General features: G+C 56.3%; 2 protein-coding genes and 1 long non-coding RNA gene across 7 annotated transcripts in view; 1 reads left to right on the forward strand and 2 right to left on the reverse strand.

The window, feature by feature from the left end:
• Positions 1 to 3020: 3020 nt before the first annotated feature.
• Positions 3021 to 4223, reverse strand: LOC145715676 (uncharacterized). Its single transcript, XR_014138111.1, has 2 exons — positions 3857 to 4223; positions 3021 to 3398 (listed from the first exon to the last, which is right to left on the reverse strand). It is a non-coding gene; the product is annotated as an uncharacterized LOC145715676 (long non-coding RNA).
• A 119-nt stretch (positions 4224 to 4342) lies between these two features.
• SLFNL1 (schlafen like 1) lies at positions 4343 to 13629 on the forward strand. Of its 3 annotated transcripts, none has more exons than XM_060625217.3 (5): positions 4343 to 4630; positions 5488 to 5911; positions 7558 to 8025; positions 8246 to 8389; positions 13040 to 13629. In XM_060625217.3, exons 1-5 carry the CDS (start codon positions 4518 to 4520, stop codon positions 13160 to 13162), a joined length of 1272 nt encoding a protein of 423 aa, XP_060481200.3. In that variant the 5' UTR covers positions 4343 to 4517; the 3' UTR covers positions 13163 to 13629. The 3 variants fall into 3 exon arrangements, with proteins under 3 accessions (XP_060481200.3, XP_060481199.3, XP_078308156.2); XM_060625216.3 differs by lacking the exon at positions 13040 to 13629 and adding an exon at positions 9063 to 9709; XM_078452030.2 differs by lacking the exon at positions 13040 to 13629 and having other exon boundaries at positions 8176 to 8383.
• The window catches only part of CTPS1 (CTP synthase 1), a 30771-nt gene continuing 19438 nt past the window's right edge, over positions 12784 to 24116 (reverse strand). For all 3 annotated transcript variants that reach the window (XM_060625214.3, XM_060625213.3, XM_060625215.3), the window contains 10 exons: positions 22840 to 22928; positions 21498 to 21592; positions 20759 to 20821; positions 18863 to 18906; positions 17487 to 17583; positions 16395 to 16450; positions 16166 to 16262; positions 15540 to 15684; positions 14972 to 15063; positions 12784 to 13703 (listed from right to left, as the gene is read on the reverse strand). In XM_060625214.3, coding sequence (XP_060481197.1) covers positions 14979 to 15063; positions 15540 to 15684; positions 16166 to 16262; positions 16395 to 16450; positions 17487 to 17583; positions 18863 to 18906; positions 20759 to 20821; positions 21498 to 21592; positions 22840 to 22928 — 771 coding nt within the window. In that variant the 3' untranslated portion in view covers positions 12784 to 13703; positions 14972 to 14978. The remainder of the gene's footprint in view (positions 13704 to 14971; positions 15064 to 15539; positions 15685 to 16165; positions 16263 to 16394; positions 16451 to 17486; positions 17584 to 18862; positions 18907 to 20758; positions 20822 to 21497; positions 21593 to 22839; positions 22929 to 24116) is intronic.

Consider the following 24116-nt stretch of genomic DNA (forward strand, 5'->3'; position numbering starts at 1 on the left):
CGCCATGCAGGAAAACCTCACGATAGCTGACACTCTTACGTCACCGAGGGCCCCGGGAACTACTCCACAGGAATTAGAATCGTCTCGTTAAATCTTCACGGCAAACCCATTTTACAGATCAGGAAACGCACGCTTAGCTCACGGCGAGGAAGCGCCAAAGCAATCGTTTGAAGCCAAGTAATCTGACGCCGAGGCCAAGGCTGAGGTTCTAGCCAGTCTCTTTATTGTGACGCTTTGGGCGGGTCACTTCACTTCTTTGGGCCCGTGTGGTATGAGGGTTTCAGATGAGACCAGAGGGCCCTCCCAGCGCTCACCATGGCTGGTTCAGACGTGGTGACTGACTTGTAACCTGTCTTCCACTTGGCTCCTGTGGGTTCTAACCGTGGTCCCTGGGATGCCGTCACGGCCAGGGCTGCCGAACCAGAACAGGACCGTTCTCCACAGGCTCCTGGGCACCGGGGTGGTAAGCTGTGTTCATTCACTGCCAAAGAGGGCCTCACTGAACCCCCACAACGAACTTAGCGGTGTGCCCCTTCCCCACGAGACACGGGGACTGAAGGTAACGCCAGCACATGTAGACAAGCCAGGCACACCGCGGGGTTGGACCTTACGGAGCGAATCGGCGTCCACCCCACTTGCCTCCCAGTCTCCAAGAGCGTACGCTTGTGCTGACACACTTGTGCCGAGTGGTTTATGTCCTGCATCTCACTTCAACCTCCCTACAACCCTCCAGGACGACCGTGTTCCTCCCATCTGCAAGTGCGAAACTGAAGCTTGGAGAGAGCTACTCGGCCCAAACTCCACAGCTAATTAGGGGTGCCTGTCACACCCTCTTGGGGCCACCGTCTCGGATCCTGCTGACCATTCAGAGTCAAGACCCACCTTGAAGGCTGTCAGGCACCATCACCCGCCCGCAGGACAGCATGAAGCAGTCCTCCTCAGTGGGGTAGTCCTGGCGGGGCCCGCCATCATCCAGGTGACAGCCCAGGTGGCAAGAGGATGGGGCACATCGGGGAGCCGTGGGGTTCGCCTTGGCTTAGCATCACGCCCCGAGGGAGCAAGAGCTCCCCAGTTCGTCGGCACAGCTACTCCACAGGCATCACTTCCGGGTCCCTACAAGGGACGTGCCCCATTGAGTCACGGCACTGAGGAGGCCCAAAGCGGCTGGTCCAGATAATTTACAGTTACGGTCCGTTCCTGCCATGAGCATCGTTGCCTTGAGACAGCTGACATTCCCCTTTCATCCGGCTTCCCGAGGAACAGAACTAGAAAGGTACCCGTGTGTCAGATTCTGTAGGAGGCGAGAAGATGGTTACCCCTTCGCTCTACTGCCCTAACTTCTGGGGTCAGGACTGCAAAAAAGACTTTTGAAGTTGTTTCTCAAAGCCAAGCCTTTTTTTTTTTTTTTAATATTATTTATTTTTGAGAGAGAGAGAGCAGGGGAGGGACTGAGAGAGACAAAGGATCCAAAGCAGGCTCTGCACTGACAGCAGATGCGGGGCTCAAACCCACCAACCGTGAGATCGTGACCGGAGCCAAAGTCGGCTGCTTTAACCGACTGAGCCACCCTGGTGCCCCCCAAAGCCAAGCCTTCTGATAGTGACCCAGAGTCCTGCGGAGAAGCTGAAGTGGCCTCTGGCATCCCCAAACACCTGCCGGGCAGGCGAGACCACTCCATGAACCCCCAGTAGTCCAGCTGCCCACAAAATGGGAACACATCTGGGACTGGGGGGGGGGGGTCACAGGCCCCCCGGCACCAGCTTCACGTGCCACACTCACCACCACAAGGAGAGGGCGTTGACTCCGGTGCTGAGGAACAGCAGGAGGTTCATGTGCTTCAGGAGATGACGGAAGAGTCCAGGCTCTACTGAGGGCTGAATGGTTTCAGGAACTGTCTGCCCCCTCCCCACCTGTGGCCCCTCCCTGCTGCTGGCCACACGGTCCCTGTCACCTCCGCGTTGTCAGGCCGTTAGTCCTGAGCAGGAGCCTCCGCAGCATCCCTCGGTGACATCTTTGTGAAACAACCTGAGATCTCTGGGCTGTGGCTCTGGTCGTCCGAGTGGACACTGTTTCTACCCTCACACCGATGCCATGATCCCTCCTCAGGAAGAGCCGTAAGGTGACTCCCCCCTCCTCCCTGCATCTAACGCTAAAACCTTGGAGAACATTCTTGGGTGTCGGAGAGCCCAGACACCCCTCCCCTCATCGTCCCTCAGCTTTTGGCAGCCTCCTTGCCCTAAGTCACCTCATTTTATCAGGAAGCTCCACAGCTGGAAACCTCTAGACCAGGGACCACGACAGCCACGTGTCACACACTGTGCATCTGTGCCGGGCCTGTGACACCAAAGCCACTGCAGGTGCTTCCAGCAACCCACAGCTGACAAGTCCCAGTGTAAAGACACCGGACCCAAGACACCTGTGGGTAGCTGGGGCTGGACCCTGCCAGAGGTGGGCGGGAATCAGCAGGCAGATGCCCACACGCAAGGGGAAGGTTCCAGATGGGCTGGAGCGCCGCCGTGGGGCCCAGATGGCAAAGGCTGGGTCCATACCACTTCTCCCCCGAGCTCCCGAGTTTGCTCTCCGGACATCCTGTCCTCTCCCACATGATGGCTGAGCTCAGTTCTGGCCTCTGCCCCTGCCCCTCTGCTCCTTAGCTGGCCTCGCTGGGCAGTCAGCGCAGACACCCGTTGTTGATGTGGTTTCGGGGATCGTGGCCGTGTGGGGCCACCAAGTGGACACTCTCCAGATAACACGGGAAGAACCTTATCCATAGCTTCCCTCTCCCCCTCATCTTTGGGTCCACCTCACATTCTTAATCTTAGATTCAAGAGTTTTTTCCCTCTAGTGCAAAGTAGGGTTTGTCAATAAGGCCACAGACATCCAGTGAGGGGACTACAAGGGGCTGCTTATCCCTAACACCGGGCCTGTGTCTGCCACCGGCCGGGCCACCTGCAAAGTGCCATCAGTACTGTTAGAAAGCCTGATGCTGTAACCCAGTGATATTGCAGCACATTTCAGTATTTAAGACATCACTTTGTAAATGTATTCAGTGCTTACAATGACAGTTTTTACCGCCCCCCCCCAAAAGGAAATGGAACGGATGTTCATTTCACGTAAGGTGGTTAAAGATCCCAGGGAAATTAGTAATGCAGGTGTTTAAAGAGACCCCCAGTAAGAGTGGGGAGAGCTTGGGCACGCAGATCAGCGTGGAAAACCTCACGCAAAAGGCTGCCTGATAGCAAGGCCCCTGGAGAAGTGAGTCACGTCCTCTGGTTCACATGTTCACATGTTCCGTCTGTCAGGGCGCCTCTCCCCACGTAGCCTTCTTCTTCGGCAGCTACAGCCCCTGCTGCGTGGTTGCCGTGAGAGCAGCTCGTGTTGGCAGAGTCTCGACAGGCCTGAAAGAGAGGAGGGGGGGCATGGGGAGCTCCCAGCCGTCATGCCGGGGTGGGCACGGGGAGGGCACCTGCCAGGCTCTTCCAGCCTCACGCTGCGCCTGACCGCCTCGGTCTCCTCTCTGGGCTTCCCCAGCCAAGCCTCTGCCTCAGCGTCCCCGAGGGAAACAAAACTCCATTAGCATCTCCAGAACGGCTGCTCAGAGAAGGGAAGCACCCCGCTGCCCCCAGCCTCCCCAGTCTGGAGCATCTGCCTCCACACTCACCACCCCTCCAACTCAGGACTTCCAGAAGCCGCGTGGGAATGAGCTACCTACATCTGCATAATGAAAGCATTTACCAAAACCCCCGCCCCAGAACAGATTTCTGCTTTTAATAAAGGCTGTGTATCACCCATGTCTTGGCCCCTGTCAAACAGTAGGTGACAACCCTGTCCTTGAAAAGAAGTGGCAAATCTTGACCTATTTTTCAGGGCTCCGGCCGGACAGCAACCTCCGTCTCTGGCGTGGAGCAGGGGGCCTGGGGTCCAGGGCAGCCCTGGGCCCAGCGGTGTGTGCTCAGATCCGTCTTGGGAGTAGCTGGGTCATCAGTGCTCAGCGGAGCCTGGGATTGGTCACGAAGGGGAAGATGGGGACTCGTGGCACCGGAGGACCTGCGCGGTCACGGTTTGGGGCAGGGACAGGAGAGACATTACAGAAGGAGGAAGTACGTTGTCAGCCCCTGGACTCTGGGAGCTGCCCAGACGGAGCCACACAGCCCAGCCATAGTGTGTGTTCACTACCTTGGGGGTCGGGAACGGGGGGGGGGGGGGGGGGGGGGGGGGGAGGAGGAGTTTTCCTGATTGACTTCCCAACCCAGGGGCCTGAGGCCGGCCAGGAAGTCATTGTTGACTCCTGTGAGATCACAGAGGTAGCTGTGCAGGCCCCGCCCACTTCCTGCAGCCCCTGTTCTCCCTGCCCGCCGCGGAGCCCCCAAGATCCCCCCCCCCCAAACCAGGGAGCTGCTGGCCAGGGGTCAGGAGTCTGTGGGAGCTGAGGGCGGGCACCCCCCACGCTCCACCAGGAACCCTCAGGACATGAGGGTCATAGGCCTCCCTTTTCTTCCTGTTCCTGTTTGCCCTGAATGCCCCCACCCCAGCCGTGCTGGTCGCCAGGCCTGACTGTCTCAAGGATCCAATCTGAAAAGATGCAGGCGGGTGGTAGCTGCCGCCCAGAACGGAGGCCGGGTGTGTGGGGGTGAGTGAAGGGCTCCTATGGGTTCTGTCTGTGCACAGCTCGGGCATGAGGCCCCTGGCCCTGCGGGAGCGGGCGTCCTTAAGGGCGCCAGCTCTGCCCCTCCTCACTTCTGCTCTCGGGACCCAAATCAGAGGATTCGGTCTTAGACCGGGAGTTCTTAAGAAGGGCCGTGAGCCTCCTCAAACTGGAAGGCCGTTTTTCTGGGGAGGGGCCAAAGCTTTCATCAGTGTCCCCTGCTCTAAAAACCCTCTGGCCCAGCCCTGTTTCAGAGCCTCTGCTGGGCTCACACCAGGCTCAGACGGGGCAAGAAGCTTCGGTGTGGCTGCTGCTGGTCCTCCAAGGCCCGGGTTAAAGCTTCCTCTCCAGAGTCCCCTTGAAAAGGTTTCCCTGGGGCCTGGAGGCAGCAGGGACCCCTGGGGGGCAGGAAACCCTGGGAGGCCTCCAGCCTGTGGACTGGAGAGGAAAGACAGGACGTCTGGGGCCCACGAAGGGTTGTGGTGGGGCCCTCAAAGACCTGAGTTCTGGTCCCCTCGGCCCCTCTTTGGGCATATCCCCTCGGTCTTCCCTCCTGTAGAATGGAGGGGCAGGCCCCCATGCTCTGCTGTCTGCCTCAGCCCTGGCTGACTCCCTTCTTTCCTGTCCTAGGCCTTGGGCTTGGGTGCGTGGCAGGCCCCTTCTGGCTGGCCCTCTGCCCTCCCTCCCTCCCTCTGGCTCTGCCCAGCCCCTGCCAATCTGTGAACCTCCCAGGAGCCTCTGCACCCCCTGAGTCCCCTGGGAGGCCCTGGGAAGAACAGCCAGCAGTAAGGAATCCCGGAAGCCCTTCTGAGGGAGACCTCTCCAGGGACCGCCCCCCTCAGGAAGAGATCACCGCAAACGCAGGTGCAGGAGCCCCTCATGGAGCTCTCGGGCACGCCGCCCCTGCAAGAGGTCCCCGGGGAAGAGTCCCTGCCTGAGGACTCAGGCCTGCAGGTGACGCCCAGCACGCACATTCTCTACGTGGGCCACCTGAACCCCCAGTTCTCAGTGCCTGTGCTCACCTGCCTGCTGCGAGACGCCCTGGAACGGCTGGGGCTGCCGGTGGCACGGGAGCACATCGAGGTGGTGAGGCGACCACGGAAGGCCTACGCACTGGTGCAGGTGACCACCCACAGGGACAGCCTGGCCTCCCTCCCCTGGCGCCTGCAGATGGCCGTGGAGGAGCACCAGATCCTCAAGGAGCTGGTGGCCCGCGGGAAGGAGCTGGTGTTGGGTGACGGCCGAGGGCCCCCGCGCGGCAGAGAGGTAAAGGGGGCGCTTCTGGAGCCACCAAGCCTGCAAGTCCCAGAGCCTCACCCGGGGGCGGGGAGAAGCCTGGGCAGGGGTGGAGGTGCGTCTTTGAGGAGCCAGGGGCAGATCTGCAAACCTGCTGGCTGCTACTCAAATGAGCATAGCCTGAGGCTGGCACTGCCTGCTGAATCCTGGGAGGCTCCCTGACCTTCACAGTTTGCCTCCAGCCTGGAAGCGTTTGGAGAAGGGCCAAAGTGTGGGGACTGCTCCCTGGGCCCTTCTGTATTCCATCCTCTGGGTCTGGGCCAGCCCGGGCCTTCAGGGTTTTCTCCTTGGCCCACCTCATCCACTTGGCTGGCCAACATCAGTGCCCGCTCCAGGCCAGGCAGCACAGCAGAAAGCAAAGGCTCGGCCCTGCCTTAAAGAGCCCTCATCTTTGAGCAGAGCCAGACAGAGCCAGTTACAGTGCTTTGGCAGCCTGGAGCCGTGAGAGGACACAGAGCTGTGGGGACAGGTTCACAGAAGGGCTGAAGTCTAAGCTGGGACTCGGGGAGCGCAAGGTCGTTCTAGGCAGGGGACACGGTGATGGGGGATGTTGCATTTGCAGAAGGGCAAGCCTTTTGGTGCCGCTGGAGCTCAGGTTGAAGGCTGCTGGGGAGCTAAGGAAGAAAGCTGGGCCAGAGGGCAGGGGCCAGGAAGGGCTTCGAGACCGAAGCAGGGGGAGGGAGGGAAGGTGGGCCTTTATGGGGGATGGGAGGGCGCAGTCAACTCACTGCAGCTGTGGCAGGACACTCTGTGAGACAGGTGATCTTGGTTTTCCTTTCGGGATGAAAACTCCGTGGTGTTCAAATGGTTGCAGAACTGAACAGCTCTGAGACTGACATTTCAAGACCTGTGAGCCTGACTTCATGTTTGTGTGGCAGTTTCTCGTGTTTCTGAGAAACTGTTTCCTTTGGGAACTGCAGGGCTGGTAGAGATGTGCCCCTCACCACCATGCCCCAGCCCGCATGGCACTCCCAGCCCCAGAAGCCCCTGCTGGAGACTGGGAGGCAGCAAGGAGCCAGGGACAGCGGCAGAGAACCCAGTAAGGGAGGAGTGAGAATCTTCTTGCGTCCAGGGTCAGCAAGGAGGGTGGATGGGAGGTACGGAGGCCGTGATGAGGCCCAGAAGAGGCCGGTGGCCATGAGTCTGCTCATGCACAGAGCCCGAGAACAAAACAGAAACCACGGAAGGGGTCTCAGGAGGGCCAGAGGAGGGTTGAGATTCAGGACTGATCAGTGGTCCAGAAAGTGATAGGCAGGCATTTCAGGGAGACAAGAAGGGGGTTATCTGTTGGAATGATCTTGGCCCCGAGCCTCAGAGGCCAGTCTACAACCTAAGTGGGAAGAGATTGGCCTCGGGGGTTCTGGCTCCCGACCTGAGAAGGAGAACTCCTTGTCCTCACCATGCATACCATAGCCCAGCAGGAAGGAGCAGTGGCGGCTCAAACCCTTGACTTAGCAGGTTTCCAGCACTGGCTGCAGGACGGTGGGCAGTTAGGCCCTTCCGCCTGGGATGGGGCATTAGGATGCCCCAGCGGGCTGGGCCCCAGGCGGAAGGAGGTGTGTCCCGTCCCTCTTGTCCTGTCACCCGAGGCTCCTTACTCTCACCCCTCACCCCAGCGGGAGGACGACAGCAGCCGGAGCCCGAGCCCCAGCCCTGCCAACAGCCCCCCGGCACGGGCCCCACAGAGGTCCCAGGACCGGCCCAGCGGCGCACGCTCCGACAGCGCCATCGTGCACCAGGAGGTCCCGGGCCAGGAGCGCCTCTTCCAGGGCGCCTTCCTGGGCAGCGAGACGCGCAGCGTGGAGTTCAAGCGCGGCGGCGGCGAGTACCTGAGCCTGGCCTTCAAGCACCACCTGAGGCGCTACGCGTGCGCCTTCCTCAACGGCGAGGGCGGCAGCCTGTTCGTGGGCGTCGAGGACAGCGGCCTGGTGCGGGGCGTCCCCTGCAGCCACCGCGACGAGGACCGCGTGCGCCTGCTGGTGGACTCCATCCTGCAGGGTTTCCAGCCCCAGGTCTTCCCCGATGCCTACACACTCTCCTTCATCCCCGTGGTCAGCCCCATCGCCTCCACCACCCCCCTCAAGGTGAGCCCTGGGTCTGTCTGGCCCCCGCGTGATGGCCCCATTCGGCTCTGCTGAGCAGGGCTGGCGAGGGGAGAGGGTGGGGGCGGAGGGGGGCCGGGCAGAGTGACCGAAGGAGAGGCCAGAAGTGCCCCTTGCCCCCACGCCCACCAGGCTGCCCCAGGAGCCCGGAAGAGCCAGCCAGGTGGGATTAGCGACCAGAGTCGCTGTCGCCCTTACCAAGGTGATCCGCCTGAGCGTGCACGCCCCCAGGGCCCAGGCCGAGCCGCAGCTCTATGAGACTGACCAGGGGGAGGTGTTCTTGCGGCGGGACGGGAGCATCCAGGGCCCGCTGTCTGTCCACGCCATCCAGGAGTGGTGCAAGCAGGTAAGCGGCTGGGGCGGGGACAGGCCAGCAGTCCTGGCCATGCCACCGGGTTTCCCTCAGTGCTCCATCACCCGCAAGTACACGGGGGGTGGGGGGAGCACTGAAATAACCCTGCTACACCCCATGTTCCACCGCGTGGGCTGGGGGAGCCGGGGTCGGGTGGGGGGATGGAATATTGAGAAGCTTTAAGACCACCCTGAAGACGGGGCCGTACTATACTGTATTTAGGGGAAGGCCCTTACAGTGGGGGGCAGTTAGTGCTGGACAGAGTCCTAAGAAAAAGCCTTTTCAAGAGGGAAACATCAGATGGCAGAAAAGCAGAGGAGAGCAAGGGGCTGGCGGAGAGAGGGAGGGACATGCCCGGATGGCTCCCACCCAACCCTTGAGTCGGCCGGCCCCGGGGGCTGGGATGCTGGCAGGCCCCTCAGGCCAAGCGGCTTTCCTCAGCCCCCAGGGTTGATTTGTCAGGGGTGGTGGCATGGCCAGGAACCCGGCTCCCACCAAGCAGGGAGGGCCATGTGGTCCCCAGTGGTCTTGAGTAGGCCCCCCCTGGGCCCTCCGGGGCTTGCCTTCCTCCGTCAGTTCAACCCTGGGTGGAGGGGGCAAACCCGAGGCGGCACCACCTCAGGCCTCTGCTTGTGGGGTGACCCCACCCCCCACACACACACCGCAGAAGTGGGTGGCGGAGTTGCGCACGCTGCAGGAGAGGGTGAAGGTGCTGACGGCGGAGAAGGAGCAGCTCCGGCAGCAGCTGAAGCAGCAAGGACCCGGCTCCCGCACCTGCTGCGTCCTGTGAGGGCCTCGGTCGGCGAGCAGGGCCGGGCACCGGCAGGCCAGCTCTCCCTGGCAGATGCAGGATTTCCTGTCTGAGCCGAAGTCCTCCCTTTAAAACCCGTCTGGGCTGTTCAGAGGTGGACGGGAGCGCGACCATCCTCGCTCCTTCGACAACCACACACGCACGGGCTTCAATCCCGAGCGGACCCCCGTCTGTGTAGCTGAGAAACTGCTCTTAACACGATCCCCAAGGAACCTTCCTTCCGGAAAGAACTGGTAAAAACTTGGCCAGGGCGATCGGAGGGCTGAGCTGTGAGGGACGGTCCTACTTCCTCAGAAGCTCCCTTTGCCCAGCCCGGGGTCTGCGACTCCAGTGGCGAGACGGGGCCAGAAAGGAATGCGTCATACGGGGAAAGCCCTTCTGCAGATGGCCAGGCACACTCGGTAACCGTGCCTGTAGGGCAAACAGGCCACCCTGCAGCCACCACCCCGGGCTTGCTGGAACTTGTGACTGTCAAAGCTCTTTAATAAATTACATGCACCCTGGGGCAAGAATGGTTCTTTCGAGGACATCTGGCCGGCCAGCTGGATGCAGCTGAGCCCTGAGCCCCGCGCCCAGCCCACCTCTGTCCAGGAGGCTGAGCCAGCCCCGGGCTCCTCCCACACGGAGCTATGGGGCCTGGATGGTTGCAATCCATTCCAGCTTTGCCTTAAAGACCGGGTCCCCTGGGGCAAATTGCTACCTCTGTTCAGTTTCTTCATCTATAAGACAGTGAAATGGACTGGGGGCTGGAGCACTTGTCATGAGAGCCACGCCCTGTCTCCCCAGCACCTGTACAGGAAGAGTCTGACTTCCATCCCAAGCACCCTCCAGCCACTGGCGAGGATTCCTGCTCTGGCCATTTCCCCTGTCATCTCCACCAGCTGAGCCAGAGACTAGAAAGCTAATGTCTGATCATGCCCTGCTCGGGCTCAAAGAACTCAAAAGAACTCCCCATTTCATCAGAAGCCAAGTCCAAACAGTGGTCTATACAATTCGCAAGTTGGCCCCTCTGACCTCAACCCCTCCTGCCCCTTGCTCCTGTGTTCCAGCTACACCCACCAGCTTGTTTCATGAACACACTTGCTTCAGGGCCTTTGCACTGGCTGCTTCCCCGCCACCCCCCCCCCCCCCGAATGCTCCTCCCCCGGAGAGCTGCAGGACTATTTCCTCTCTGCTCCACTTTCAAGTGACAGGGAAGGATATTCGCTACCCAGCCCACTTCAAATTATACCTCCTTCCCCAGCACCCCCCTTCCCCCTTTCCTGCTTCCAACCTGTTCCCCCAGTGCACTTGTCAGTCACTTTCCGTAGCTTTTATTTATAGCTGTCCCCTCCCCTGCGGTAGAATCCATGCTCCGGGGGACAGCGGTCTGGATCTGTTTTGTTCATGGCTGTTAAGTTCAGAATCTCAGACATGGTGAGCATGTAGTGGCTGCCAAATAAATATCTGCTGGTGAAACAAGGAGCCGCCTAGACTTAGGTCTGAGCCACTAGAAAACCACGGAATCTTGTCAGACGGCATTTCACAGGCAGGCCTGCAAAACATGCTTCCCTTGGGGCGCCTGGGTGGCTCAGTCGGTTAAGCATCTGACTTCGGCTCAGGTCATGACCTCCCGGTTCGTGGGTTCGAGCCCCGCGTCGGGCTCTGCGCTGATGACTCCCCAACCGCTCTCACTCATCAGTCACCCAAACCCGGGGCCCGAATCACGTTTCCAGAGGCCACTGGGAACCAGCACAGAGGTTGTGCTGATCAAGAAGTCAGGAGAGGAGCCATTTCTGAGCACCTTCCACGTGCCGGGCGCGTGCTGGATGCTGGTCCAGGCAGCACGACCCTCAGACGTGCTCTCCCTGGGAACGAGCCGTTTTCTGCCAAGGCGAGCGCAGTCATGTCGCTGAGCTGCTGCAGACTAAGAACTGGCGTGGACCACCTGGGCTGAAGCGAAGGACGCCCGAGGAACTTCTCCCCCAGAAGCTCTGGACACCGGTCAGTCACCACTGGGTGCGGAAAGCCATCCTCCGGTCCCGGCGTCAGCCCGGCATGGTCCCCACTGCCACAGCCAGGGTGGCAGGGCAGGTCAGGCTTTGTAAGCCCCGGAAGGCCAGTCCTGGTCCCTTCTCTAGGAAGGTCACCCGAGCGGGCAGCACTCAACGACTCATCCGCCGAGGCGCTCTCCGATGCAGGGGCGGGAGATCGCCCCGCCGTGAGGCCTTTGCAAACCACCCCACACCCGGCCGAGTCCTCGTGGTTGTGGGGAGCGCTGCTGTCACCAGCGGGCACGTCGGAGTCCTCCTTTGGGGGAAGGCTATTGCGAAAATGATTTAGACGGTCTGCTGAGACCACCAGGTGGAGACCGCGGTTAGGATTCACCCCATCGGCCGCATTCGAAGTCCCGAGACTGGGATGAAGGCCTCTGCGAGTGAACACATTTTACTTTGGTCCATGAGAACCGGAGACAGACAAAGGCAGCGAGGTTGCTCGTGCCTGGTCGGGGGCAGGAACACCAGCTTCTGGGCTTTGGCCGTGATGGGTGAGTGGAAGCGTGCAAGGAAAAGGAGGCCCACTTCTCCGGATCTCCCCGATGGAGGGGCTGGGCTAAATGGTGACATTTGCCTCCCCAACCCAGTTTCTCGAGGGTCGGGGAGGAAAGGCTGTGGACCACTGATGGGCAATCCAGGCTGAGCCTCTGCCTCAGACTGTAGAGAGGAGCCGGCTCCTGAGTGGGTGAGCTCAGCAGCCAGGGAGGGGGCGGGCGGGCACCAGTGTCCCCAACAAGGACGGATGCAGTATTGCTCATTGCACTCTGGAGGACACAGCCCGCAGGACGCTGCCGTGGTAGCGGCCAGGGTAGCAGGAAGACCACCCTGCGGATAAAGCAGTCCTGCTGGCTAACAGTCGTGGGTCTGCTGCTCCCTGGCCACACACGTGAGGGAGGGACCGCCATAAACAACATATAAATGTTTTAAAAAATGTTGTTTTTTAAAAAAGAAAGGCTCCTCTGGGCACCTGGATGGCTCAGTCAGTTAAGCATCTGACCTCGGCTCAGGTCATGATCTCTTAGTTCGTGGGTTCAAGTCCCGCGTTGGGCTCTGTGCTGACAGCGTGGAGCCTACTTCGGATTTTGTGTCTCCCTTTCTCTCTGCCCCTCCCCCACTCACGCTGTTTCTATCAAAAATGAATGTTAAAAAAAAAAGGCTTCTCAAGGCGCCTGGGTGGCTCAGTCGGTTAAATGTCTGACTTCGGCTCAGGTCATGAATGACCTTGCAGTTTGTGGATTCGAGCCCCGCATCGAGCTCCATGCTGACAGCTCAGAGCCTGGAGCTTGCTTCACATTCTGTGTCTTCCTCTCTCTCTGCCCCTTCTCTGTCATGCTCTCTCTCTCTCTTTCATAAATAAACATACATTAAAAAAAAAATGGCTACTCTCAGTTTTTAAACGAAGTGTCATCAGATCGTCCACCAAAGGACGCCCCACTGGAGGAGAGCCAGGTACTGAGAGTTCAGGTGACACAGACATGTCTGGCTGCCACACTCAGACGTTCCCCACCGGCCGCGATGTCAAGCACATCACAAAGCGTGGCTCATTCTGCATTATTTATTTCTTAAGTTAGAGTATACACGGGGGCTAGCCAGAATAGGACAGGCACACGGCGGTGCCTACTGTTACGTCACGTTAAGAAAATAGCTTTCCATATTGCATTTCAACCGCAATAACACCGTTCTGGAAGGAAGAAATCCCCTCAAGCAAAGCTGTCTGTAGATGAGAGGGTTTTAGAGGCAGTTTCCCCAAAAGATTCTTTGTTCTTTTTTCTTTCTTTTTTTTTTTTTTTTTTTAAGCAACCCCTTGATGCAAGGAGTATCTCCCAGCCCCAGGAAGAGAAGTGTGGCCGGAGCACAGGGATGCGGAAACCACGCTTCCGAGAGACCGGCCACCTGCTGTTCCACGTGACCCCAAACTAACCGTTCCCTTTGGACGACAGTACCAGTCACAGCGGGCGGCAGGCGGCCCCGCAGAGCAGGGGTTCCCAGCACCGGCCGCCGTGAGCACTCGCCAGAATCGTCCCTCCGCACGCACTAGGTCCGCGTGGCACACACTTCCCACGGTCTAGGCATTCAAGGGGAGGCGACGGGCTACACGCCTGGATCCACCACGACTGGAGGTAGTTTGGAGAAACGAGGTGACCAATGGGCGCTCCACCGGCACGCGCATCATCTGCTCCTGCCCAGAGGACCCGCTCCTCGGCCAAGAGCTTTGGGGACCACACGGGGCGTCCACACCGGGCTTCCACACGGGGTTTCCACACCAGGCGTCCACGCGGGGCAGCACTGTGTAGGAGCCGATACCCAGGATGGGACATGCGAGTCACAGAGTCTTCCAAATACCTTTCCCCCATAATAAAATAATCTTAATAAAAACATAATTTAAAGGAAGTGTCAAAAGCTGAGTGTAAAATCAAAGCTGTAAACTCTCAAGTCCGAAGGCTGTCTGGAAGAATCATCCCTGTTAAACAAAAGAAAGAGAGAGCGAGAGAGAGAGAGAGCAGTTACACGACGTTATGTTCCAGTAGACAAGTGAGGATTTCGTCGGCTGCCGTGGCAAACTACGCCAGGGGCTCAGTGAGGACCAGCGGCAGGAACCTAACGCGAGGAGTCGGAAGCTGCATCGGATTCCCGCACCCTCACACATTTTCCAGACCTCAGGGGCCTCTTCCTCCACCCCGACACCGGGGCTCCGGTCGGTGCGCCCGGTGTCCTCACAGGCCGCTGGCGGGGGAGCCTCCACTCGACGCAGCAGGGAGCGTCTCCACAGACTTGACCCGCCACCCAGCCCCTGACCGTGAACGCTTGCTGTCTATAGCGCAGTTTCTCAGACCAGCAGACAGCCCCCCCCCAGCACCCCCAGCAGAGCGATGCACGCATGTGTGTGTGCTAATGGGAACCAGCGCCCCCTCACGCTCTCACGGGCCAGTGGCTCAGCATCCAGGGCGGCAGGGGCACAGCCGTGTGTGTGAACGTGCGGGGCGCAGGCTTCAGGAGGCCGCCCGCCTGTGGTGGGGCCCCCTAAACATGGGACCGCGAGACAGCCCTGGTTCCTTCAGACCCCACAGGTTCCTGCCACCCCAACCCCCTTCCGACACCCCCACCACCAAGATGTGGATTTTTGCCGACACGGTTCACTCAGTTATCACAATATTTTATATAATTCACGGCAGTGCCCAAGGCTACTGGACTTTATAGACGTACAAACCCTGTCACCATAAAGACTAACGTTCAAAGCTGGCCCGGTAACTGTTCAGATTCTGAGGGAGTTCGAGAATAAGCAGCAGTCAACATAAAAGCGTTATAGGTATCAATCTTAAAGCACTTCCTGACGAAAGCCTGAGTTTCTGCAAAAGTGACCAACACCGCTTTGTCATACCCGTCACCTGCTTCACGATCTCTAAGTTTACAGCTACATGAAATAACAGGGTCTGAGAACCCAGTTCCCCCAGATTTGGTCAGACTGGCACCTGAATGAGGCAATCGGTAACAAGACAGCTGCCCAATGACTCGTGTCCCCTCTGCCCTGCACTGGGGTCCCCGAGGCAGGGGGACGGGGGCGCTGTAACTCAGACGGGCCTCTCACCTGGCTGATGCCCACACGGACCCTACCACCTGCATTCTGGGCAGATAAAGTTGTCCACACTGAACCTTCGCGATATCCTTGCAATTCTAGTATTATTGCCATTAAAACAAACAAAAATACTACAGCTTAAAAACACCACTTACGTCATCATCAGTCATGATTTATTGACGGAAACTTCAACTCGGTGATTTCAGAGTCCGGGGAGCTGCTTCCACTCCTGTCGCTGTAGGTGTCCCTGTGGAATTCAGATGGTTTATTCATCGTCTCCCACCAAACACACACTTTCCTTCTCTGTTTTTCTAGCCACCATCACCACAGGGACACCTGCCTACACACAGCAGGAATCAGACGCTTTCCTGCCTTAAGTATTTAGCATGGAGCTGTAGAGGGATTTTCTTCTTCTAGTTACAAAAGATATACGTTCAATTTACACTGTGGTCCTGATACTCTACCCACCAGCTCAGGGTGAGGATAAAGTCGCAGCGGGGCAGGAAATCCACCAGGGCTGTGGCCGCCAGCCCGTGAAAGCCAGTTCCCCACGGACCCAGGGTCCTACTGCTACATGGGATCCCGGAGGCCAGGTGCTACGGTGAGGGGCCCCGGCCACCACAGGGGTGGGGGTCCAGGCAGCACAGAAGCAGCCGGGAACACCAGGGAGACCACAGTAACGGGCAGGGGACACCCTGATGGACTACAGAGGAGTGACCGCACCTGGGCGAGAGCCTGCAGCCTTTCTGGAGGTAATGCGGGAGCCTCCCCACGGAGGCCAGCAGAAGGCCAAAGTACGGAGGCGAAGGCTTGATGGGCCTGGACAGGAACTCAGGGTGGTACTGGACTCCAACAAAAAAGGGATGCTCTGAAACAGACACGCAGAAGCAGCGCTTTCGTCATGTGCATAGAACACAACGGATGAGCAAACCTTGTCAAATGTTTCACCTTTCTACGGACCCTTAAAATGATTGAAAACCAGCATCTGAATCAGAACCTAGAGAAAGGCAGCCAGAGAACGGGGAGAACGGATGCTGTCGCCCTGCTCGCTGCCTCCCCTCGGGGGTTCCCGCCCCAGCTCCCCCTGCTCCCTGGCTTCCGTGGGACCGAGTCCGCAAGTCGTCAAGATCGGAAGTGGGGCTCAAGGGCCAAGTCCAAGCTCTCATTCTGGAGAATGAGGACCGAGGCCAGGAGCGCAGTGCTGGCTGAGGAAGGACAGGCTCCCCAGGGCTCCGGGTGCCTCGTTCTCCAAGAGCACCCCACTAGGGCCGGGGCCCTCCCTACCACCATCAGGCCAGTGCTCACCCCCCACCCCACCCCCCGCCCGCGCACAGCCACCCCGCGCTCACCCTCCAGCTCCACGATCTCCATCCGCTCTCCCCCAACATCCTGGCCAACAAACTTCAAGCCCTGCTCCTCCAAACACTTTTTCAGGACTGGATTCACCTATGGAAACATGAAGAGTAAGCTGACTGACCTCTCAGCCTACTTCTCTAGAGTAACCGGAAGGAGGAAGGTTTAAAAGCCACAAAGCTCCACCCCTTACCTCTTTAAAAGCCACGAAGCTCCACCCCTTACCTCAAATCTGTGGCGGTGCCTCTCTTCCAAGTAATCCGGGTCTCCGTAGAGTTTCCCTGGCAAAAGCAAGCATGCTCCCGTAAAGAGTCCTGATTTCCCAGAACAATCTATTCACTACCGCCTCTTGCTTCCCAGTTTACTTTTGAATCGCCTACACAGCCAGGCCTTTTGAAGGTCATTTCTAGGATTCTCCAGGCAACCACAGCCTCCTGCCTATAGCAGCACCATTTGCATGAATTCTTGGGCTTGGACTGTTTTGACCACACCAAGAAAAACCAGAACAGCGGTTTCCATCACCACCCTCCAACCTCGATTACTGAGGCACAAGAGCACTTTCCTGCTGGAAACTGCCTTGGAAAACACACCAGGACATATCAAACAGTGGAAGCCTAGAAAGACACTTCCAGAGCTACAGGGATGGTCCTCGGGGCAGCGCCATGCGGTTAAGTCACAGGTGCAAAGAGCCTTGGCACCAGGGCTGCGGGGTGAGGCCCCCAAGTCCACAGAACACAGAGCTGGAAGGACCCCAAGGCCACCTACTCAAGTGACTCAAACTGACAGACACATGGGGCCCCAGCTGGTAAAGACAGAATTTTCCCAGTGGGCAAGAAAATGAGATTGAATGGAGTAATTCTCCTACATGTTCCACCCCCCCGCCCCAATTTTCTCTAAATCTTTAGCGCGTATTAGTACTTTTCGACTAAAACCTTGTTAGGTTGGACCATACGAAACTGCCTTTCTGGGGGACAGAAATCGCCGACATTGGCAGTTTAATTCGGTTCAACCGAACAGACGAGGTACAGGACAGACTGTGTGGGGAGATTTCACCTGCCTCCTTCTGGTCAGCCGCCCACACCCAAGGCCCCCAGGGCCCTGACCGCACTGCCTGCAAGCTTTCTAAGAGCCACACTGCTTCTCTGGTTATTACAGCACATCCTAGAAAAATGTGACTAGGAAGGGGGAAAAAAAGACCTCAAAAGCAAGAACAAAACCAAAAAGTCAGCCTGGCTCTTCGGAGCCCCAGCAGCAGCCCAAGACGTGCGTCCTGGGCACGCAGAGCTGAAGGCGGGGCCGGTGAGAGGCCGCTCTTACTCATGACCGAGTTCTTGGTCTGGAACAGGGTTCTCCTCTTGCCCAGCCTCATGGTTCCGCCCATCTGCCCAGGATTGTGTTCTGGCATGTCTATGACCTGGAGGTGTTCAAAAAACAAACACACGCTACCAAACTCTGCCTCCGTTAGCAGACTGCCTACACTGAGTGACAAGAGCCTGGCAGGAGGCTCTGATTCCCCAGCCCTTCCTTACAAGAGATGTGTGTCACTGGGGAAATGCCTCCCCATAATCGTTCTGTGAACCTGTGTTGGGTAGCGACTTAATCCTTTAGCCTGTCCTCCTGAGCTATAGGACCGAACACAGCTGCTCCTGCCCGTGGCCCTTCCTGCCCCCAGCACTTCGGACCATGAGGGCTGCTGGGCCACAACACGCTCTGGAGACTAACGTAGCGGCACGGATGCAAGACAGGATATGTTGATGTCACAGCACGTGTCCCCTCCACCGGACTCATGAGCCACTCAGAGAACAGGGATGCTTCTCCAGGGTTTGCTGGGTCTAGGCGGGAGCCTGGCGGACGTGTGTGGGGCGGAGAGGCCGAGGCCCCCCTGCCACGGGAGCCCAGCCCACCGCTCGGTCCCGGGCTCCTCTGAGCACTTTCTAAGGCCTCCAGGCCCCTATCTGGGCCCTGCTTTCCCACCACCCCGAGGCTGCACACTTCAAACCCTTCATTCTTCTCCTCCTGAGCTCTTAGTATTAGCAAAGTTCAACTGCAGGTCAACAAGCATATCCCGATGCTGTTTAAATGCCCTGAGATCAAGAGCTTGGTCCACTTTGTTTATCACAGTGTCTCTGGTACCACGAGCCCGCCTGTCACCCCCGGGATAGGAGATTCAAAGATGGGTAAAGGCGCTATTCCTCCCCAGGAGCCATATGCCTCTGACAGGAGACATCACACAAGGTACGGGGGCCTCCAAAAGCTTTGGTTACCGTTAAACACATCAGAACCATATTCCATGGTTCCTGAATAACATGCCCATCTCCCAGGGTTGTCGGGAATGGAATGAATGAAAACACGTTAAGTGGTGAGAACAGTGCCTGGCGCATAGTAAGTGCCCATGTGGGTGTTTCGTGTCAGTACAAAACGATCGTTAGAGTGCTAAGGGGAGTTAGGGGCTAAGGGGAGTGGGGATGAAGAGTGATTTTAATCAGGAACCACCCTGGTTGGCTGGGGTGATACCCGTCTTAAAAACTTTCTGTTGCGAACTAGGAAGAGAAGTGAGAAACTGCACAATGAAAAATAAAAAAGTTCTTTCTATCCGGTCTGAGGGTTCTCTGGGTGGATCCACGGGTCTCTTTCCGGTGCCCGCCCCCTCCACACCCTTCTAAGCCCTGGTAACGTTCAAACCCTGGACTCACCACAGGATGATTGGTCTTAGGGTCAAACTCTGTAGAATTGGCATCTGAAAAATCAAAACACTTATGTTACGAAAAGAGTTACAAACAAACCTGATTATTGAAAAGTGTCATTCCTAAGCCCTAACTCACAATTTCCCTCCTCGATGTAAAGCGATCCTTCGGTGATTAGAACAAAACTAAGGATAACGTTAAGACGTGAAGGACTCAATGCACAAACACAGGTGAGTTTTTCCATCACACCTGTTAACTCTCTGGGAAGTCAAGCTGTACAAAATGGGGAAATCAAAACCAATGGCACAACCTCATAACCTTTATTTAGATAACGCATCCTTATGACAGTTCTTACACTGTTCTGTCCATTTTCTCCTCTCAGGCTGCATCTCTCCGGGCTGGAATACATTCCTGTCCTCCTGTGCATCCTACATGGCACTGCCCCATTGCTTCCCTCAGCAGCTACATCAGAACTGATTTCAACACCCAAATAAGCCTTCCTCTCCTTTACTGAATTTATTGTCTAACCATAAGCAAAACCACAAAGACTAGAAGAATCAAGTTCCTGGTACAGCACGGCTCCTTTTGTGTGACAGGCTAGGTACTGTTCTAACCACGGCCAGGTCCCAAGCAAAGCTAAGCCTGTCACCAAGTCACTCACCCACCTGGGGACCTGAGTGGGCGACAGACCGTAACTGGGCAAGGGTCCAGGGTGCCCAGAGGGCCAGCTCTAGGGTGGTGGGTGCTAAGATGGTGCCTGCCAGAGGCTCAGGAGTCAGAACTACAGGGCATGCTGCCTATAAAGCAGCCACCATGCCCTCAGGGTGACTCTCAGAAAACATGTGCAATGAACCCAGTCCTAACAGTCAGCTGGCCACAGGAGAGCCGCTCATCCTTTGTGGAGCCAGGCCGCTTTTACACGCCTCAGGACGCTTGCTTTGTTTTTCTTACAACTTGTAAGGTCTTTCTGAAAACCTCATGTCTGTCAGCTGGGCTACAGAGACTAGCCTCTTCCATTGCCCCAGTCCTCGGGCTGTGTGGTTCCGTCCCCCACCGACTGCTCTTGGCCTTGGGACATTAGCAAGCTAGTTGAGTGCCTACACACTGGGCCGGTCATTTTGGAAGCTGGTAGGTCGCCAGGCTGTGAATGAGGAGCCTTGCCACGTGGAGAGAACCAATTGGATATCCCTGCTGGGCAGAGCTGGATGGGGGGCAGGATCTCAAGATACAGGGCGCAGAAAACCAGCCAGCCGAGTCCACTCAACCCACAGCATACGGAGACACGATAAAACGTTGGAAGCCACGGAGTTTTCGGGTGGCCTGGACAGTTAGCCAGGCACAGGGCCAATATTACAGAGTATTTCCTATTTGCCAGACACTATGCTGGGACTATTTACATGCACTATTCCATTTAATTCTTACAACCATGAGAAATAGGTACCATTATCACCCCATTTTATAGAAGGAACAGAAGCCAAAAGGGCTAAGTAATTTATCTAAAATCACCCACAATAAGTGACTCAGAATTTGAGCTCAGGTCTGACCAGCTCCAGGGCCCAAGCTCATGATAACCGCACAGCCTCACACAGGCCAGAGCTGTCGGCTTCTTGCTCGGCAGAAGCCCAGGGATGGTGGCCACGGGGGTGGGCATGCGGGAATCTGCAGAGCAGGAAGTGCAGGGGCAGAGAGCCCAGGCTGCTTGCTCAGCTGTGACCCCTCCTTCCTGTGGTCGGGCTGGCAGAGCCACGCGCGCCCTCAGTGCACACAGGGTTCCCCTTTGCTGTTCCCCGCCAGGTACGGAGAGACCAGGCCTGCCCTCCTCTACCATCACGCAGGAGGGAGCAGGCTTCACGCGCTTCAGGAAAACACTTTGGCAAGAATGTAACAAGTTTAACGAACACTCACCTTGCCATCCCAGCACATTTCTGGAAAATTCAACCACTGCCAGCTGCATTCCTAGGCACACACCTTGCAGGTGGAGGGGAAAAACAAATGAAGCTCCATTAAAAAGGCAGCTCCTACGTTTCCCACCAGCCTGTCCTGGACTTTGTGTCCTGTCTGCTCGCAAAAGGACAATCACAAACTCTCATGTTTTCCTGCTGTAAACATGCACCCCCTGCTGTGTCATCTGTATCAGCTTTCGAACGCTGGATGTAAGTGCATATGAAGATGCCAAGTTTTAGAAGCTATTTGGTTCTAGAAATAAGCAACACTCTACTCCTATTTAAAACTTCAAGTTTTCGTATCCTCTCATTAGGTTCCCATTTACAAGGGATCAAGTTGAAAATTACTACAATTTGCAGCACCAGGAAGCATCCAAAACCACTTGGCCCAAATTCCAAGTGAGGATATAAAACCCAGCTTCACATGTCCTGCCCAACAGCCGGGCTCAGCGAACAGCCAGAATTTCCTGATTGCCATTTCATTCTCTCCAAATTCCACGACACGGACACGTGGACAAACGTACGAACTCTTAAAACTTTTCACGCTTAAGGGAGTCTGAATTTCTCCCAAACAGAACCAAACTGGCTTCTACTTGAGCTGACATCTAGAATGAGGGCGCCTAAGCTTGCTTCCAGTGACCTCCCTGTTTTATTTACAGGCTCCCATGTGGCACCTTCTCCTGACCTCTCCTACTCCTTACCCAAAAAAGGCTTCTTCTGTTTCCGAGCCCAGGCGATGGCTTGGATCTTTCCTTCCGTCCCCCGAACACCAAATCCCCCTGGAACCAGCACTCCACTGTACAAGAGAGCACACCACAAGGCAATGGACCCTGCCCACCAGCCCAACTCGCAGTAAGCACCCAAGGAGCCATTCCCAAGACACGGATGCCACGAAGTCACTCCGCGTGTTTTGCCACTGGGACTATATCGTGATTGCAAGACTGCCAGTGAGCTGTATATAAACACCAAATACTATGAACTTAGAAGATGCACATGAAGGGGCGCCCGGGTGGCTCAGTCAGTTAAGCGTCCCACTTGGGCTCAGGTCATGATCTCACGGTTCATGAGTTCAAGCCCTGCGTCGGGGTCTGTGCTGACAGCTCAGAGCCTAGAGCCCATTTTGGACTCTGTGTCTCCCTCTCTCTCTGTCCCTCCCCGACGTGCACTCTCTCTCTCTCAAAAGCAAATAAACATTAAAAAAAAAAAAAAAAGATGCACACAAAATGGTTTTGAGTAATGCTACAAAACGCTTACAGGTAAGAGGTGGCACAGATTCTTTCCTAATATTTAGTATAGGTTATATTGCTATAAATGCAACTTTTTACTTCTTGGCTTAAAGTGCTCCCCTGAACGGGAAAGGAGCCTTCCTTGTCCTCTCAGATGGCCTGTTGAGCTTGGGGTTTCGTTCATAGCTATAGGGGCCCATAACATCCAATTGTTCCAGTGATCTAGAATTTTGTGATTTTCTAGCATTATAAGTAATGGCTGCCAAAAACAAACTATGAGACTCCACTGAAGGGTCCTCATCAAATGTTCCAGATGAAAATCTTTAAAAATTTTTTTTTAATCTTTATTTATTTTCAAGAGAGAGAGAGAGAGAGAGAGAGAGCGAGAGAGAGAGCGCGCGCGTGAGCAGGGAAGGGGCAGAGAGAGGGAGACCCAGAATCCGAAGCAGGCTCCAGGCTCCGAGCCGTCAGCACAGAGCCCGACGCGGGGCTCGAACTCACGAACCACCAGATCATGACCCAAGCTGAAGTCGGACGCTCAACCGACTGAGCCACCCAGGCGCCCCCCTCCCCGCCCTGGTGAAAATCTTTAAGCCTCATGAGTAGATACATACGACAAATGTCATGTTTTCTTCATATTCAACTGTGCTGATAAGCTGTATTTCTGTAAGGCTTAAATCATCCAGACTGCGGCCCTTTCGGTAATCAAAAGCCATTCAAAAAGTAGATTACCTACTACTGGTGCACAAGAGCCCGGCACTCTGCTCCCTGAGCCCACCCCCGAGCCCCTGGAAGCCGGGCAGAGGGCACTACTCACTGGGCGCTACAGAGCTTCTGCCAGGCTTCGTGGTAGCGTACGGGCTCCTCCTGCAGGGTGCTGGGCTCCAAGTCCGTGGAATCTATGTACTGGGGGTTATGCGGACAGAGGAGACAAGAAGTAGGCCATGACTCCAGAGCTGCTTTCTTCCCCCCATTCCCAAATTATATTATCAGTGTCCTATCTCCCTTAAAAATCGGGTTTTAAAATTAGAACCTTCATATATTTAAACTCGGTGATAATCTCCAAACAGACTTGAAAATCTTTCTTATATTGTAAAACACAAACGTTTCCTTCAAAACTCATTTGCCTCCCCAAGGCCCTATGCTCAGCACACTGGAGCAGCTCTGCCGTGTTCTCTCCATCCGGATACATCTCCCCAAGCCCACCTTCAACCCAGGCTGGGTTTTTTTTTGTTTTTTTTTTTAATGTATTTATTTTTGAGAGAGAGAGAGAGAGAGAGAGAGAGAGAGAGTGAGCGGGGGAGGAGCAGAGAGAGGGAGACACAGAATCCGAAGCAGGCTCCAGGTTCCGAGCGGTCAGCACAGAGCCCGACACGGGGCTCAAACTCATGAACTGTGAGATCATGACCTGACCCGAAGTCAGATGCTCAACTGACTGAGCCACCCAGGCACCCCCAGGCTGCTTTTCATTTTGTTCACCTTTACTGAAGTATAACTGACACACAGTAAGATCCAGGCATTTTAAGGTGCACACTCTGATGAGTTTTGTCAAACACACACACGAAGGTGTGACCACCGCCACAATCAATGGTGAAGAAAACTAGTGCCATCCCCGGAAGTTCCCTCTGCTCCCCTGCAAGCAGTCTCCTCTCCACTTCCTGCCCCAGAGGCCCCTGGCTCTGCTTTCTGTCACCACAGATGCCTCTTCTAGAACCTCACAGAAATGAAAACATACAACATACAGCCTCCCGTGTCTGGCTTTTTTGGCTCAGTATGTTTTTGAGATTCATCCCTGGGCAGTTTCCCACTGTGGAAATATACCTCAGTGTGTATATTGCCTCACTCTGGATAGTTAGGGTTGCTTCCAGACTTAGGCTATTAAAATAATAGTCCTTTTGTATAAAATTGTGTGTGTGTGTGTGTGTGTGTGTGTGTACTTTTGTTTTCACTTCTCTTGAGTAAATACCTGGGAGTGGAACTGCAGGGTCATAAAGTGTACGTCTACCTTTATATGAAACTACCAGACTGTTCTAAAGCAGTTGTGACATTTCACATTCCCACCAGCAAGGCATGAGAGTTCCACATCCTCACCAA

This window comes from Panthera onca, chromosome C1, assembly GCF_046562875.1.
Source record: "Panthera onca isolate mPanOnc1 chromosome C1, mPanOnc1 haplotype 2, whole genome shotgun sequence".
Lineage (NCBI taxonomy): Eukaryota > Metazoa > Chordata > Mammalia > Carnivora > Felidae > Panthera > Panthera onca.